The 18749-nt window shown below is 39.1% G+C and overlaps 1 protein-coding gene across 2 annotated transcripts in view; it reads left to right on the forward strand.

Annotated features, from left to right (window-relative positions):
• The window catches only part of LOC126264083 (S-adenosyl-L-methionine-dependent tRNA 4-demethylwyosine synthase TYW1-like), a 93048-nt gene extending 75362 nt beyond the window's left edge, over positions 1 to 17686 (forward strand). For both annotated transcript variants that reach the window (XM_049960968.1, XM_049960969.1), the window contains exons 9-12: positions 757 to 1003; positions 15458 to 15625; positions 15762 to 15866; positions 16995 to 17686. In XM_049960968.1, the coding sequence (XP_049816925.1) occupies positions 757 to 1003; positions 15458 to 15625; positions 15762 to 15866; positions 16995 to 17111 (637 nt within the window). In that variant the 3' untranslated portion in view covers positions 17112 to 17686. The remainder of the gene's footprint in view (positions 1 to 756; positions 1004 to 15457; positions 15626 to 15761; positions 15867 to 16994) is intronic.
• The last annotated feature ends 1063 nt before the right edge of the window (positions 17687 to 18749 follow it).

Consider the following 18749-nt stretch of genomic DNA (forward strand, 5'->3'; position numbering starts at 1 on the left):
TTTCCTTTTCTAGAGTTATTTTTGTTGATATATTTATCTTTGATAGTAGTAGTTTGGTGTTTGCGTCTTAAGACACTTTGTTACTCTGCTAGGGTATTATGGAACTGAAATAAACCCAAAAACTGTATTGGTTAGTTATTATCAGAGGTGTCTGGCATTGAAGAAAATCCACAGTTACCCCACTAGTAGGGGAAATAATAAAAACTGTTCAAAAAGATAATTATAATAACTTGTAATGAACTATGTAGTATCATTATTGCACTCTGTAAACTTGTTACAGGATCCCACTATTCATATTTACTACTGCTGACAGCATCACAGTTTTCATGTATAGAGGATTACTTCTGAATAATACATATCCTGTTATCCAGAATATGTTCACCATTACTGACTCATCTAATAATGAAATTGTGTGCTGGACTGGGATTTGATATCAGCCACTTGCCTTTCCACAGTCATTCTCATTGTACCAGAAGAGAAGTTAGTTGCTCAGCATCATAACTACGAGTTTCTAGAGTTGGAAATTGTATACCTCCACCGTGGCATCCTGAAACTGCCAGACATATTTCAATGACTCAGTTAGTGATCTATTACTCTGTCACTGGGTTTGTGCTTCTCATACTAATATAATTTCGTTACCAGTTTTTAATAACCTGCTGTGCTGTAGAGTTACTCATTGAGATTTAATTTACTCTCTTGTTTGTCTTTTAGAACATTCGGTATATTTTTTTAATGTTTCTTAAATTGCATTTGCAGGAATATGGGCCCAGTGACACAGTTGTATGTGAGTGTGGATGCAGCTTCAAAAGAAAGTTTGAAGAAAATTGACAGGCCTCTGTTTAGAGATTTCTGGGAGCGATTTGTGGATAGTCTACGTGCACTTGAAGAGAAAGGACAGCGCACAGTGTATCGCCTAACTCTTGTCAAAGCCTGGAACACTGCTGAAATCGATGGTTATGCTCAACTTGTTGAATTGGGAAAACCAGATTTCATTGAAGTGAAGGTGAGAAATTTATCATGTAGAGTATTGTTCAATGTGTGTATTATATTGATGTAACAAGTCTTGCACGTTGCTTTACAGATACTTTCTTGTTATCGAATAGATTTTTTAGTGGCATGAGCTCTTAGCCACTGTAAAGGTTTTATTCCATATGTAACCTATTACTTGTGTACTGACTGTGTTTCCTGAGTGCCATGTGGTCACAGACTTTTCACAAAGGGAAGCCCTCAGTCATGACCAACTAATTTGCCTCATATGTATTCACCCAAATGGAAGCTAACCTCGAATGCAAGCTCCATCCCAGAAATGAGACGTAGGGGAGAAATATTTTGTATCCTTGTTTCAAACTGTACTTGCAAATCAAATATAGTACAGCTCATCATAAGATGCATAAAGCATAAAACGACCCTACCTCTCAGGGACTTGCAAGAGGTAGTACTTATTTGTAGTAATTCATATGGAATTGAATTTATCCTGTCGGATGCTTAAAATTATTGTTACATTGCAAGCACTAACAGCAGTGAGATTAAGGGCATATATTGAAATATTACGAGCTGAACTTGGGAGCTGGGATGAATGTCAAGTGAAGTACTTTCTCTTTCAATGAAATGTAGTGTTTTCATCCAAGGAAGTTACATTTTGGCTTGACAGAGTATCGGAGTTGATTTGAAGGACATAAATTGGGTGAATAGCAATCTATGTATTGGAGACACTGATTTCTATTGTGTCTGGTAGAGTAGACAGAGTACTTTATTAGATTACTTTTTTAACATTCTAAACAATATTATTTGTCTACACAGACTCATTTCCAGCACAACTGATTCAGACAAAATGCAAACTGTTAATATTGTCACCACTGCGGAAAATTTTTTACATGCAGTGTCTCCTACGTCTGTCATTGTTGTTCAGCAAACAGTTAGGAACTACATGCAGGTGGGCTGAGAGTGGTGAATTCACAGGCAAGTCTCGGTGCACCGCATACCTGGAAACAATCGGGATTTATTATTAAGTCAAGAGTGTTGGCACCATTGAGATGTGGCTTGATGTACATTGACGTGTGTTGGCAGTTTCTGAACATAGCTGGAGCTGATGAAATGTAAAACTTTAGTTACCATGCTTATCAACTAATATAACTGCTAATAATGTTCGTTGTGATTGTGTACATCTAAACGGATTTACATTTATGGCTATAAATATTTGGGGGGGAAAAAAAAACTAAATTCAAAGATGAGCGGTATTAAATTTGAAATGCTCCCATCAACATTCAGTACTGTATTTTATGGACTATATGACATACTTTTTTCTTTGAAAAATTGCCTCCAAAATTCAGCTTAAAATTCCCACCAGTCTTAAAAATGACCATACACTTGATGCCAAGGCAAACCTATCTCTATCTAGCAACATTGGATTCAACTTGGAGCAGCAGTGCACTGATGTGCCGAACATGAGTTATAGGGATTCATGAGCATACTAACACTGTCTCCCTCCTACCCCACCCCCTGTGCAGGCCCGGAGGTTAGAATAGGCGTGAGATGTTCCTGCCTGTCGTAAGAGGTGACTATAAGAAGTTTCACACCTTTCGGCCTTTATGTGATGGTCCCCTGTAGGGTTTGACATCCATTTCTCAAAATTTTCCCGAAGAGCGAGCCAATTGAGGAAGGGCACCTTATATGGTGCATCGTGTCCATCATGCATTGAGATCTTTAGCCCACTTTCTTGTCGTGACATTGCAGCCTCGCTCATCCTCCATTGCTTGAGCGAGGACACCTTCCTGGATGCGTTGTCCTCCACCCACTATGCAGTGTTGTTTCCTGCTGACGATAACCATGGAATTCTTTGCACTTCCCTCCCTACCTCAGGAGCACTGTCCCCTCAACCACTGGGGACACCGGTCCCCACTTCTCAGCTGGAGAACCATAAGTCTTCTTTGGCTCCTCTTGCTAGGAAGGGGTACCTTGGGTCACTCCCTTCCCAGGTTCCTGCTAGTGGGAAAGACAACACTTGCCAGTGGCTGAAGTGCCGTAAGGGGCTCCGGAAAGGCTCAAAATCATGAAAAGTTCAATTTTTACTTTTTTGCGTTTTCTGAATCTGCAGACTATTACCTTTTAATAGATATATAATTTATTCAATTCCGAAGACTACAACTATTTTTAAATTTTTTTTGAAATGTGTTCTACATGGGCGTGACCCACTGTGGCGCTGTTAAACTGCTGTCAAATGGTGTTATTATTAACGTCCGTGTTCATCAGGTACATTTTAGTGATGTGAGATAAAGTATGTGTTGTGGATAACCTGTGATGGTTCAATACATATCGCTGGTGTGATTGTCGATTGTTTAATGTTTGTTTACTCTGTCGTTATCTCGAAAATATTCGTAATTAATTCTGTTTCTTGAGTCTCTGTTTTGTTGAAGTATAATAATGAGTAAAAGTAAAGTTATTAGAAATCCTCTGAAGACTTTTAAGAAAAGGAGAAATGTTGGAAAGCCAAAGGTATGTGTTATTACTGTAAACAATAAAGACGATAACCAAGTGAGTGAACCTAACCTCTCAAGTACACCTGCCCATAGCAGTCAAAGTGGGAAAGAAAATACTTCACAGAAGAAGCTTGGTTCAATGAGTGAAAACTATGAATGTTTTATGGGCGAATCGGATGTGAATGAAATATTTGATATGTCGGTTCTCAAAGGAATTTTTTCAAACTGTGTAAGATGTATTAATTGTAGTGAAGTTGGTCTGGAACTCTCCATTATGAAGCACGTAGGACTTGCTAGTGAAATACAACTGAAATGTGATAAGTGTTCATACATGACCACCTTTTGGAACAGTGTTGCAGTAACTGCAACTGAAGAAAATTGTAGCAAAATCTACGAACACAACATTAGATTTGTTTATTCCTTGCGTTCAGTTGGTAAGGGTGCTACTGCAGGTGCAATTTTCTGTGGCATCATGAATCTTCCAAATCCCCCAACCAAGTTTACGACCTATAATAAATTAATAGGGTCTAAAGTAGAAGATGTCTGTATAGAATCTATGAAGAACGCTGTGGAAGAGGCAGTAATGGAAAATAATGGTAACAGAGATTTGACTGCAGCGTTCGATGGTACCTAGCATAAACGGGGACACACATCTCTTCATGGTGTAGTATCTGCCACCAGTATGTATACAGGGAAAGTTTTAGATGTAGCAGTAATATCAAAGTATTGTAGATGTCCACAAAAATATAAAGGTACACATGAAAATAATTGCAAAGCTAACTATAGTGGCAGTAGTGGAGGAATGGAAGTGGCTGGTGTTGCCAGTATATTCCAGCGTTCTGAGGCGTGTGATAAAGTGCAATATGTTAATTACCTTGGTGACGGTGATTCTAAGAGTTTCAAACATGTTCAAGGACTGAAGCCCTATGGTGATGATGTTGTAGTGCAGAAATTTGAGTGTATTGGACACGTACAGAAGCGAATGGGAACAAGACTTCAGCGACTGAAAGCTTCGTACAAAAAACAAAAACTCAGTGATGGTAAAGGGTTGGATGGGAAGGGAAGGTTAACTGACGGTGTAATTGACAAAATACAGAACTATTATGGAATGGCTATTAGGCAAAATACACAAAGTGTCGACGAAATGAAGAAGGCTGTTTGGGCTCTTTTTTTTTTCATACTTCTTCAACCGATGAAAATCCCCAACATAGCTTGTGTCCCAAAGAAGACAGTTGGTGTAAATATAACAAAGGATTGCTAACTGGTGAAGTGTACACTCATAAGCATAGTCTGCCTCATGCAATAATGGAGGTGATAAAACCTATTTTCAGAGACTTAGCAGCACCTGAACGGTTGAAAAAGTGTATTCACGGAAAAACTCAAAACCCCAATGAAAGTGTAAATAGTGTTATATGGTCGAGAATCCCCAAGACTGTATTTGTTGGAATAGAAACACTTCACTTTGGTGTGTATGATGCTGTTGCGACTTTCAATGATGGCAACATCATAAGGTGCAAGGTATTTAGAAATATGGGAATGAAGATAGGTTCTAACATGGTACAAGCGATGCTTGCTTTAGACAAGGAACGCCTTCGGGCTGCAGACAGGGCTGTAAAGAGTCTAGAAATACAAGCAAGAGTAAACAGGAGGAGGAACAAGAGGAAGCTGGAGGAGGAGTTTGCAGAGGATGAAGATAATCCATCCTATGGACCTGGAATGCACTAAAAAGTTAATCCAATCTTTGTCGCTCGATTCCCAAAACTTTTATTTTCTCATACTAATTACATGTTTTCTAAGGATCTTCCAAACATATTTGTTTCAAACTTTCAGTAAATGTTACACAGTACCTTCTGCGTAATTTATACAGCCTTTTTCCAAAAAACTGTATATTTTTGAATATATAAATAAAAAATTGCAAAAAAATGTTGTGAATTTTCATTACAATTGAAAAATAAATCATCTTTAATAACTGAACTAAAATTTTGTAAAATCCCTGTGTTAAGTTGTAGCCCATATTCCAATAAATAATCTGTAAAAAGTTCAACTTCCTACCTCAAATACTTTGTGAGGAAAGATGTAATTTATAAGCGTTATTTTAACATTGCAAGTATAGGGCGTTCCGGAGCCCCTTAAAGCAGCTGGTTGTAGGGCTTCACGATCATCCTCAGTCCTGCAGACTGAATCAGTGAAGCCCTCCCAGCCAGAGGAACCCAAGGATCAATAAGAGAAATTCAGAAAGAAGACTCCCCAAGACCAAGGGATTTGTGGTGGCACCCACACCACCGCTGCCTACAAGCTCTGTGTCTGAGGATGAGGTGATGATTCTGGTGTTCGCTGAGGACCTAGATCTCGCCAGACCCTCAGACACAATGCATCTAGCATGTTCAGGAAATAAGTCAGTGGCAGCAGGTGACCCTGAGGTGTAGACTGCCTCATTGTGTTTCCTGCCTTCCCAGTCTCATGATCACATCATCCTCCAGTGGAATTGCTGCGGATTTTTCCACCACATGGCTGAGCTACAGCAATTGTTAAGCTTCACACCTGCTATCTGCATTGCCCTCCAGGAAACCTGGTTCCCGGCTCTACGGACCCGTGCCCTTCGCGGCTACAGGGGATATTACAAGAAGTCTGCAATGTTTATTTTCCTCCAGACGATGCAGCCCTCTGAATGTATGGCTACACTGATTAATCAACTCCCTAAACCTTTCCTACTTTTGGGAGATTTTGACACCCATAACCCCTTGTGGGGTAGCACCATGCTTACTGGCCATGGCACAGACGTCAAAAATATACTGTCCCAACTTGACCTCCGCCTCTTAAATAGTGGGACTGCCACACATTTCAGTGTGGCTCAAGGTACTTACTCAGCCATTGATTTATCAATTTGCAGCCCAGGACTTCTCCTATCTATCCACTGGAGAGCACATGACTACCTGTGTGGTAGTGACCACTTCCCCATCTTCCTGTCACTCCCCCGGCGTCATGCCAATGGATGCCTACCCAGATGGGCTGTAATCGAGGCAGACTGGGTAGCCTTCATCTCCTGTCCCTGATGTGATTGAGCAGTTCACTACAGCAATAATGTCTGCGGCAGAAAACGCGATCCCTCGTTCTCTAAGGTGCTCCCAGCGAAAGACAGTTCCTTGGTGGTTGCTGGAAGTCGCTGAGGCAATTAGAGCATTGGCGAGCTCTACAGCGACATAAGCGGCACTCTTTCCTAGAGCACCTAACAGCCTTTAAGCTGCTCCGTGCCCATGTTCACCTGCCTATATAACGAGGGAAACAGGAGTGTTGGGAGAGGTATGTGTCGACCATTGGATGCCATATGTCACCTTCCCAAGTCTGGATGACGATCAGACGTCTTTTTGGGTACCAGGCCCCAAGGGTGTCACTGGCATTAACATCAACGGCATGCTCTCTAACGACGCAAACACAATTGCTGAGCACTTTGCTGGAGCCTCTGCCTCGGAGAACTAACACCCTCCCCCCCCCCCCCCCCCCAAAATAACGTGTTAAAGGCATTAGGTTGAAAAACGATATAATTCTTCATAACAGCAAACTGCTTCCGATGAACGTGACGTCACAATTGTTTACATTAGCTTCACTAGAGAAGATCAACAGTACATTCTCCCACTTCTGGCTACTTGGATGTGTGGCTGTAGCAAGCAGCCAGAAGCTACCTGGAAATTTTTTTCTGGCATGCAGTGTGGCCGGGAGCCATCAATTCATAGATTTCATAGATAAAATAGATTCACGTAATTATGGAAGGCCATAATACTTTTTTCGTTTTAGTTTTTTGGTTTTATTTTATTTCCAGGTTTTTAACAGTCCAGCATTAATCGCCTTGCAGAACAGTGAAGTGGTTTAACAGCGCAATTCGGAGTATGCTCAGGAAGCAAAGGCAGTTGCACTTACGGTACAAGAAAAATAGGGAGAATGAGGACAGGCAAAAGTTAGTAGAGATTCGTGCTGCTGTAAAAAGATGCGCGAAGCATTCAACCATTACCACCGTCATACCTTAGCAAAAGATCTTGCTGAAAACCCATGGAAATTCTGACGTAAAATCGGTAAGCGGTTCGAAGGCTTCCATCCAGTCACTCACTGATCAGTCTGGCCTGGCAATGGAAGACAGCAAAACAAAAGCTGAAATTTTAAATTTAGCATTTGAGAAATCTTTCATGCAGGAGGATCGTACGAACATACCGCCGTTTGAGTCTCGTACAGATTCCCGTTTGGAGGACTCAGTGATAGACATCCCTGGGGTTGTGAAGCAGCTGAATGGGTTGAAAATAAATAAATCACCAGGTCCTGATGGGATTCCAATTCGGTTTTACAGAGAGTACTCTGCTGCATTGGCTCCTTACTTAGCTTGCATTTATCGCGAATCTCTTGCCCAACGTAAAGTCCCGAGTGGCTTTAGAAAGCATCGCTCCTGCAAAACGCAACTTGCCCTTTTTTCACATGATATCTTGCAAACCATGGATGAAGGGTATCAGACGGATGCCATATTCCATGACTTCCGGAAAGTGTGAACACTCACCATCGAGGACAACGAACTGGGTTCTATTACTTAAGAAGTGTAGTAGGTCTGCTGTTGTTTTCTATCTACATAAATGATCTTTTGGATAGGGTGGATAGCAATGTGCAGCTGTTTGCTGATGATGCTGTGGTGTATAGGAAGGTGTCGTCGTTGAGTCACTGTAGGATACAAGATGACTTGGACAGGATTTGTGATTGGTGTAAAGAATGGCAGCTAACTCTAAATATAGATAAATGTAAATTAATGCAGATGAATAGGAAAAATAATCCTGTAATGATTGAATACTCCATTAGTAGTGTAGCGCTTGACACAGCCACGTCGATTAAATATTTGGGCATAACATTGCAGAGGGATATGAAGTGGGACAAGCATGTCATGGCAGTTGTGGGGAAGGCGGATAGTAGTCTTCAGTTCATTGGTAGAGTTTTGGGAAGATATGGTTCATCTGTAAAGGAGACTGCTTATAAAACACTAATACGACCTATTCTTGAGTACTGCTCGAGTGTTTGGGATCCCTATCAGGTCGGATTGAGGGAGGACATAGAAGCAATTCAGAGGCGGGCTGCTAGATTTGTTACTGGTAGGTTTGATCATCTTGCGAGTGTTACGGAAATGCTTCAGGAACTCGGGTGGGAGTCTCTGTTGGAAAGGAGGCGTTCTTTTCATGAATCGCTACTGAGGAAATTTAGATAACCAGCATTTGAGGCTGACTGCAGTACAATTTTACTGCCGCCAACTTACATTTCGCGGAAAGACCACAAAAATAAGATAAGATAGATTAGGGCTCGTACAGAGGCATATAGGCAGTCATTTTTCCCTCGTTCTGTTTGGAAGTGGAACAGGGAGAGAAGATGCTAGTTGTGGTACGAGGTACCCTCCGCCATGCACCGTATGGTGTCTTGCGGAGTATGTATGTAGATGTAGATGTAGATGAAGTTATTTTTGTCGGTTTGCTCAAGAAATTTGGTTGTTCTTAATCTTTTCCGCTGAGGCAGTCGATTTATTTGAAACAAAGTGTTTCATTCCATACTATTGACCAGTTTAAACTGTTCGCTGGATTTCAAGTACACGTTTTCATCTTCTGGCACCTATGGCATTATCGATAAACTGAAATGAGCATATGGCATCGCTGGCTGGGAGGCCCCTATTCCGGGAAGTCCGGCCGCCATTTGCAATTCCTTATTCCATTCGATGCCACAATAATAAAGAACCAAAAACTAGGTAATGCAGTATTGAAAATTTACACCCCGAAAACCACACTGAAAAGCTTAACATCAGGTTGGGCCCTACTTCATTGTGAATCTGGTCATACGAATGTCCAGGCTGACTACATCACGCGTCCTATGCTCTGAATATTCACTGTCATCAGCTGGCTTACAAAAGCGCATCGCAGTCTCGATTTCAGTGATTCGGAAAGTAACATGCGGTGTTTGGTGGAATTCTAATGTATACTTTTGTAATAAGAAAATACGCAGCATTAAAGATATTTCCAAAATGTGTCCTTTTCTCTGAGTTTCGTTTTCAAAGTGCCGGGAAATTCTACGCCCATGTCCAAAATGATAACCATTCAAAGGATTGATAATTTTTGCAGTTCCGAGGGAAAATATACTGTCACTTAAGATGGAGAAAGTGTGTTTTCACCTGGGAGAAAGTGTATTTTTAACTGGGAAATCCGGGAAAAATTCGGGAAATTTTTTTTCCTTGTCCGCGTATACACCCTGTTATTAAAAAAAAGTACCGCTTTACCGTAGGGATGTTCCTTGTCCATACACCAGCCCTTTTGTGAAGAACAGGCAGCCAGTCCTTACACAATCATTACTCTTGAAATGAGCAATATGTTTGTGGGAATGAAGGGGACACAGAGGTGTTGAATGTGTGTTTGGCAATATAAGCCGACAGATATTTTGAAAATGTGAGTAAATTGAAAGTACATTTTTTTTGTGTTCATTTGGTTACTTCTGATCACATAATGTGATTTGGTAACAGTACAATTCGAGGTGTTTTTAGAGCAATAGTGTCTTATTCTTTTCTATTTGTACTGAAGAATATGAAGATAGTAGTGGAACCATCTGCCTTTTTATTTATCCCCCCACCCCGGCCAGTCGGTGGTTGACCTGAGGTGCCTGCACGCGGGCACTCGGGGGGCACGCACGCGCTCTCTCTCTCTCTCTGTCCTGATAGACCCACCACTCCCCCTATTTTTGCTCTGAACCTCTTTCTGGTTCCCATATCTTTTTCGCTGATACCAAACATCTCTAGATCCTGATGTACTTTTCCCCATGGGACTTGTATCATTCTGTTCCCTTGGTAAGTCAAAATCTTATTTGCAGCCCTTTCTGTTTTGATTATTTAAAATGTCCTTAGAAGTAATCGCTGGCAGTTGTTTGTTGCATATTAATGATCGGGCTTAACCATGTACCGAAATGTTTGATTTTTAAGCTAAGATAGGGATTTGGATTTTTAAATGTTCTGGCATAGTTGCAATGTTTTCTCCATCTTTGACTCTTTCTTCATATGCTGCCTTCTCATTGATGTTAGGCTCGAGAATCTCACTAAGAAACTTGAACTACTGTGTTCTTTTAATGTCGTCATACATTATCTTCATTGTAGCATTGATGTACAAGTACTGCCTCTCTCTTTTGAAAAGAAATTTGCAGTCTTGTCTTCTTTTCTGTATCATTTGGTTCTTCTGCTGCTTGTTTGCAATGCCAGATTTTATACGAAAAATGTTAGATCATTTGTCCAGGTGAGACATTTTGAATTTCAAGTCAGTTTTTTGATAACCACATCTGAATCTGTTTGGGGTAATGTCAAAGAATTTCTTTTTCCATTCTTGGATTATTTTCTCCATGACACTTTTAAAATCAGTTAGTGAGAAACCACCTCCTTCTCTATCGATTTCAAATGGTTGAGATAATTCTACTACAATTTAAATGTTGGTTGTGTGTTTGTTTTATAAGTGCTCTTTTCTTGTAATCTATTCCAATCTCTTTCAGCACATTTATAAGTGTGTCTTCATCTATGGACCTCCTTAAAATCAACAAATGTCATGATTGCCTTCTTATCTCCTAACATCATTTTGATTTTCATCAAGGTGTTGGTGGTGAAGACCTTTGTCTGTACATGCCTATCATTTCCTGAATTGTGCTTGGTACTCTCTTAGTTGCTGAGCTGTGCGACTCTTTACTCTATTCTGCTGTGCTTTGGAGATTATATTGTATTACAATAGAAGACAAGCCTATTTGGTTGTTGATGTTTATTTTGTCCCTTTTGTTGTGTAATGGCTGAATGATTGCTTTTCTCCAGACATCTGGTATCCTTTCTGTGTTATGGATTTGTTGATAGTGTCTCTAAAAGTTACACGACTTCCCCCCCCCCCCCCCCCCCAATGTAAACTTCGGGTCAGCGTAACTAGTAGTGTGAACGTATGTTGAAAATGAAATTTAGAGTGCAATAGACTGACTGCACAATGATAAGGAATAGAAATTCTTATTCCCCTACTATTTTCCAATAATCTAAAAATTCCAGAATGACTTTACAGAAGCTCTCCTGTGAACCTTGTAGAACTAACACTCCTGAAAGAAAGGATATTGCAGAGACATGGCTTAGCCACAGTCTGGGGGAAGTTTGCAGAATGAGATTTTCACTCTGGAGCAGTGTGTGCGCTGATATGAAACTTCCTGGCAGATTAAATCTGCAATTTTAATCTGCCAGGAAGTTTCAATGTACAGATTATTTGAAAACATGTTGATTTTTATGAAAAGATTAAAACAAGGTATATTTGATACTTCTTTTTCAAATACGATTTTCTATTAATGCTTCAAAGCCGGTCTCATTTGAACAACAAATTTTAAGCCCCTACTCTCCCCAGAACAATGAGTTTAATTTTCAAAATTGGCTAACAACAGAGACAAAGTAGCAAGAAAAATCGCACTGAGAAGAGTTTTAATTTTGGCATGTTGTTTCTTGTTGATCAAAGGCGTGTTAATAATTAATATGTATCGTACGCAGATTAATATATGGGTTTTGTTATACTGGCGCAATGTACTCGGCGTAATAACATTTGTCACAGTACAGATATTGCGCCATCTCAATCACCAAGTTCATTAATTTGCCAGTAAACTGCTACATATGAAGAAGTCAGGCTTCGTTTGAATAATTTTACACCTCCTGCATCTATTTCCCATCCTTCTTTTCGATCCAGGCTTTGGACCAGCACTGGCGAAGTTAAAAATAGATTTATGTATATAATGTTTTTTAATAGTAATTCATTCAGAAGCGTCAATAACTTTCTCAGATTTAGTTTCCAGTAATTAGTAATGCTACTTTGTATGATAAGTCTCAAAGCAGATTAAAACACATAATGGAATGTTGGTATCTAGTTTCCCAGCACACTTTCTGTTTCGTGCAAACCACGCATTTGAGCGCTAGCATACTTTTCTGCAAATGTTCACTCATGATAACAGCTGGAAAATGTCTCCCTGTGAATCACAGAGCATTCTCGTCATCGTAGCCCCCTTCTCCTACCAGCTTTTCTCCGTTCTGTAGCGTATTTTTCTACAATCTCCCTTACGAGAGAAAGGTGAAACTCGGCGAGTGTCATTTTTCGCCCTGTTACCGACCAGTGGAGAGCATGAGCATTTAGAATGCACAGATCCAGAATGTGAAAAAAATATTTCTTTTACCATTTCACAGTCTTACACACTGATTCCACTGAGCTCAGTAACATGTCACATTGGTCGACTGCATCCATACTCGAATTGTAATCTAAAATACATTGTGGTTTCTTTATTTTTTCACCAGTATTTCTATCAGTCTTCTCTGTTTCAACCATTTGTGTTGTGTGACTTGTGGTCAACATGTACACCTCTCTCTTATCGCACCACTTGATAGCAAGGACATTGTCAATGGACCTAAACTCAGTTTCTCCTCATTTTAATTTCTTCTGCAGTTTTGGCATGTTGTGCTTATTTTTACGAACAGTGCCACATGCGGCTGTTCCGTGGTTGTGAAGCCAGAGGAACAGGTCCGGGCTGGAGTACCAGTTTTTGACATATAGAATATGACCCTGTTCCAAATATGGTCCCATAAGAGTTGCCACTACGTTGCCCCTTTTTCCTAAATTGCGCAACCCAATATCTGTAGTTGCACCTGTATATACAATAAAATCTAAAATATACCCACTCTGACAGTCACACAGTACAAATGTCTTTATTCCGAATCTACTTCGCTTGGTTGGAATAAATTGCTTAAAAGATAATCATCTTTTGAACAGCAAGAGACTTTCATCTATACAAAGCTTGTTATGTGGGCGAAATGAATTACGAAATGTCTTACGAACTTTGTCAACAATCGTCCTAATTTTAAATAGACTGTCGCCACCAGTATTCACAGACTTATCACTGAAGTGTAACATTCTCAGAAGTAGACAAATATGGTCTTGGGACATAATTTCACTGAAAACCGCTGTGTTCAAAAGTGTATCTCTGGACCAATAATCACTTACTTTTAACTTCTTAACTTTCGCCATTAGAAGGCAAACAGCAACAAATCAATACAATACATTTCCTCAAATCCAGTGTCTTTCCACTTTGACAGTCGAGAATTCACAGATTCTGTAGTATTTTCTCTGGTGTAAACATAAAAATGATTTGTTTCGTCTGCAATGAATTGCAACAGTTCTTGAGACATAAATATCACAAAAAATGAAAAAAAAATAAAAAATGCTTGGGTCAGTATCTAATTGACTTCGTGTACTGAACTCGAGTCTTGGTAATGGTTTAACCACTGGAAGTCAGTTTCTTTCCAGTCAAATGTGTCAGTTAAGCGTGCTCTTTTCTGAACCGTGTTTTTTTTTTTTTTTTTTTTTTTTTTTTTTTTTTTTTCACTTTCTGATCCTCGGATTCAGAGGAGCTGCTGATTGTAATTTTTGCTCTCCCCTCTGATTTAAAGGGCTGAGGACTACAGCTTTGAGATTCTGTTGAAGACTCATCACTGTTAGCAACGTCAGATAATTCACACTCACTGTCGCTCTTAGTGAGCATATCGAGGATTTCTTTATCTGTTCAACCGTGGTGACATGACATTTCTCACATAGAAAACAAGAAAACTGACAAAAATACAGGAATCTAAGTAGAATTCTGCAGAGAGGGAACACAGCAACAAACGGAAAGACAGCTGTGTGTTTATACATGTCTGTAGTGCTCAGGTAGCTGTGACTCAGCGTGCCTAAACTTGTCCCTAACGGTGGGAAGGCTGGTGGCGTGGGACGCATAAACACGTCCTTAGCGCTGTGTGGAAGACCCAATGCCGCGTGTATACACGTCAGGCGCGCCAAGGGAACGGCGCGGCACGACGAGTTTACATGTCCCCAGTAGTCAAAGGGTTAATGTCGTTGTTCTTGATGTTCTGTTCATTTTCCTGCAGTAATGTTCTTTGAAATTTCTCTCAGCATTTATGAAGATTTTGTCTGGTCTTTTCCTTTGAGTCTTGAATTCTTAGAAGTTTGCTCTAATAGAGTTCAACTTCTTCCATGTTTAACTTCCCATAAAGCATCTTCACATTAATCATTCCACCATAGGTGCCTTTTCTTTTTGTCAAGAAAGAATCTGATTTGCTGCTGCTTGGAATCTTTGAGGCATTTTGTGCCAGGTTGTACATCCAGTTCTTTCTAATCTTTATCTGTTACTTCCTGATGGTCATATACTGGTTGTCGTATATTATTCCCTGATTGACATTCAGTTGTTTTATCCTCTGCTTTGGTATTTTGAATGGTTTCCTGTTAATAACATTATTGAAAATAAGTTTCATTTTAATTCTTGTTAAGATAGTGGTCTGAATCAAAGTTAGTTACTTGCTATACTCTTTAGTTTATTATCTCTCTGCAGCTTGTGGTTGTTACATGACAAATTTGGAACACTCCCAATGTGGAACTTGGTGACTGCCATGTTTTCATTTGTTTTAATGTCCTTTTTGTACTACATGGACGTAATTTTCATATTGAATGGTTTATAGAATAGTAGTAGTAGTAGTAGTAGTAGTAGTAGTAGTAGTATTCTTATTGTAGTTACTGCTCCCATTTTATTCATTTGTGGCACAGTCTATGAAAATATCTTGGTATCCTTTCTTACACCAGTTTTTGGATTTGTTTGTAGTCCTAAGTAATTGTAAGCAGACAGTGCATAAGACATTGTGTTTTTAATCATTTGACCCCAGTGCAAAATCATGATCACCTATTTCATTGGTTGTGGTTGATAGTATGTGTAATAAAATTTTTAAGTGCACTGTTAGGTTGTGCTTCACTTTTTTCTTTTTCATTGAATAACCACAGCAGAAGTTTTGTATACAGCAAATGTACTTTTGCTGACATAGTATTTGATTCTAATTTTTACATGTGGAAATGCAGAATAATGATCATCATTATTATTATTTTTATTTGCAGGGTGTAACTTACTGTGGTACTTCAAAAGCCAGTAATCTTACAATGGAAAATGTTCCTTGGCATGAAGAAGTTGTGAATTTTGTACAAAAACTTGCTGACCGCCTTAAAGACTATGAAATCGCAGCTGAACATGAACATTCAAATTGTGTTCTCATCGCACATACAAAGGTAAGGGCAATTTCTACTACAATTATGAGAATAACATTTTTTATTATTGTTACTACTACTACTACTACTACTACTACTACTATGCAGATGAGATGTAGGTGGTTAATGTGATCATTAAACATTTCTACTGTTTCAGTTCAAAGTGAATGGTACTTGGCACACATGGATAGACTATGAAAAATTTCATCAGTTGGTAAATGTCTTTTATGAATCAAATGGAACAGCAAACTTTACTGCATTGGTGAGTGTATTTATATGTTGCATATTTCAACAATTGAATTCTTGAGAATTCATAATGAATGTGGGGAAATTTTAGTGTAATGTTTCTTATATTCACACGCAAAGGGGGGGGGGGGAGACAAGCTGTATCTTTCTGATGGTGCCAAGCCACATGGGAATTAAGGGGAATGAAATGACGGGTCTAGCAGCCAAGGAGGCATGTCATGTTCTTCAGTTAGTTCGGTGTTCCATTCCAATGAATGCTATCATCTCACTATTGAGGTACAGTGTTTCACATCTACAGACAGCAGAGTGGCTGGAAATTATAGACAGTAAGCTGCATCTAGTTAAGTCCATAATGCGGCTATGGTGTACCTCCTTCCACCCACAGAGGTGGGATGTGGTTCTTCTCACTCATCTTTGCATAGGCCACAGCCCTTCAACACATGGATTTTTACTTCAGCAAGAGGCCCCTCCAGTGTCTGCTGCATGTGGTATGCAGATCACAGTTCACCATGTTTTAGTAGACTGTATTTTTTATTCAGATGAAAGGGCAGCTGTTCATTTGCTGATCAAATTGTCCTCTATTTTAACTGTTAGTGACACATGTGGTATGTACTTTAACATTTTGTGCAGTGTCATGTTCCCTAAAGTTTTTGGGTGGGTTTTTCTGTTATCAGGGTGGCATGTTCATGCATGTTTAATATAAGTTATTAGTCAGCAGCCACATCTTCCTGTGAATCTACTGTAGTTTTCCTCTTATTTTGTGTTTTCATTGAAAATTTTAGGACACTTGACCATGTGACAAGATTTGAGCTAGTGAGGTTGTACAGATGATTATGGCTGAGAGAGAGAGAGAGAGAGAGAGAGAGAGAGAGAGAGAGAGAGAGAGAGAGAGAGAGAGTGTGCTGCAATTTTCTTCTAGATTGCTTCCTGCTTCTTTTATCACATTTCTCCATTTTAATCACATTCATCTCTACCAATTTTCACATGGGCATTGATACCTCACTGTTGAGTACCCCATAAACTAGCAACGTACACAAATGCACCCTTCTTTTCATAAACAATTTTCAGATGGATTTGCCTTTTATGTCTTATCTGATCAGCTACTGGTGTTGTCGGGGGGAAAAAAATATATATATTGTTTCAGGACTATATGCATCCAACTCCTGAATGGGCAGTGTATGGTGCTGTGGAAAGAGGCTTTGATCCTATTGAACAACGCTGGCATCGCAAGAATGTCAAGAAAGACATATCTGGCTGCTGATAGAGTAAACTTGAACAGAGAGCACTCAAAGACAAACAGTAATGGACAAACAATTGCCTAAATGTGATCAGGTGCCTTTTAACTGACACAGGATGAGCAAGATGATGCTAATAAATGGGAAGAATAATGCTCCATACTGGAGTGAGTGTTCCTGCTTGTTAGTAACTTTGAGATAATGTGTTATATTGTAATGTATAGTGAGAGAAAAGAATAGTAAATGTTCTTGATTATCTTAAAACAGTGAATGTGTGAAACAATGCAATTATGTATTTTTAAAGATGTAAAGACTGGGTATGAATTTTGTGTGCATGTTATGGACTTCAAATGATTCAGTATTGCACTGGAATATTTATTTGATTATTTATTGGTTAATATTTATGAGAACCAAAATCACCGTGATGAAGTTTCAAATTTTTTTGTGAAAGAAAATAATGAATATTTTATGTGGCTGACTTTTGTTGACAAGCTAAATTCTGTGTGTAGGTGCTGAACTTTGTGTTAGAATCTCACCCTGGTGAATGAAATGTTTCAACTGTATGTTTGAGTGTGTGCAAATATAAATATTTATAAGTTTATTTGCCTCCTGTGATTTCCTGTGACACAAAAGGAGATAAGGGAATCAGTAGTTTAGGACAATGAAACAACCTGTATATTAATATGGGCACAGTAGTTACTTGTGCCTGGAAAGTGTTTGCAGAAAAACAACTTAAGTAAATACAAAAATAAAATGAACAAACAGCAAAGGTACTCTATAAAATTGAATAAGTTACCATGTTGATACATGTTACAAACAAAGATTCCAGTCTCTGAGAGAGGCTCTAGGAAGACAGTGGGCCTGCAAAAATTTACTAGCAACTGAAGCGGATTTTTATTCTATAAAAATGTTTCTCATTTGTGGATGTTTAGCTGTCAGATATTTTGCATCATTAACATCAATGAAAAATTATTGTCAATTTCACTCTCAGCCCATGATGGATTATTTTTATTAGATACTACCACTTTATTGACTCAGCATGGTAAGATAATAAAAGACTAGCCCATTCCTAACCAGTAACCCTGCTGCCACATATAAACTCTCACTTAATTCTTTGTTGTGGAATACTTTTATATTTTTCTCTTAAAGATAGAGATACCAAGGGAATAGAATATGGTGAAGTAGTGGAAGTAAGCAGTGTCAATTGGTGCTCTAACATAAGTTTTGTAGCAAAGAAACTAGTCCGAAGCAACTGATGCCATTGCCAAACCCTACTAGCATCCACTTCCAGAAAGTTTAAATCTAATACAGACTGCCAGCAAAGAGTACAAATGTTACTGCTGTGGAGCTGCTCATTACATTATGATGTAGATGCTATGAGGAGGAGGTGCTTGTATCCTCAGCTGCTAACTTAACTCTAAAAGAAAAATTGGGAATGAAATCTTAAACACCTGCAAAAGTAGGTGCAGAACAAGTGACAATGTAATTCTTGTTTTATGATCTGGAATGAATTCAAACTCTTTCTCCATGATACTGGAGGAAAGGGCATGGACAGAAAAATATATCTGCTAAAATTTCTCTCATGCTCTTGGGAATCATAAATAACTGGTGTAGGTAAGTGCAAACACTGAAAACCTCTTCATTATGAACATTATGGTTTCTGT

Source organism: Schistocerca nitens, chromosome 1 (assembly GCF_023898315.1).
Source record: "Schistocerca nitens isolate TAMUIC-IGC-003100 chromosome 1, iqSchNite1.1, whole genome shotgun sequence".
Taxonomy (NCBI): Eukaryota; Metazoa; Arthropoda; class Insecta; order Orthoptera; family Acrididae; genus Schistocerca; species Schistocerca nitens.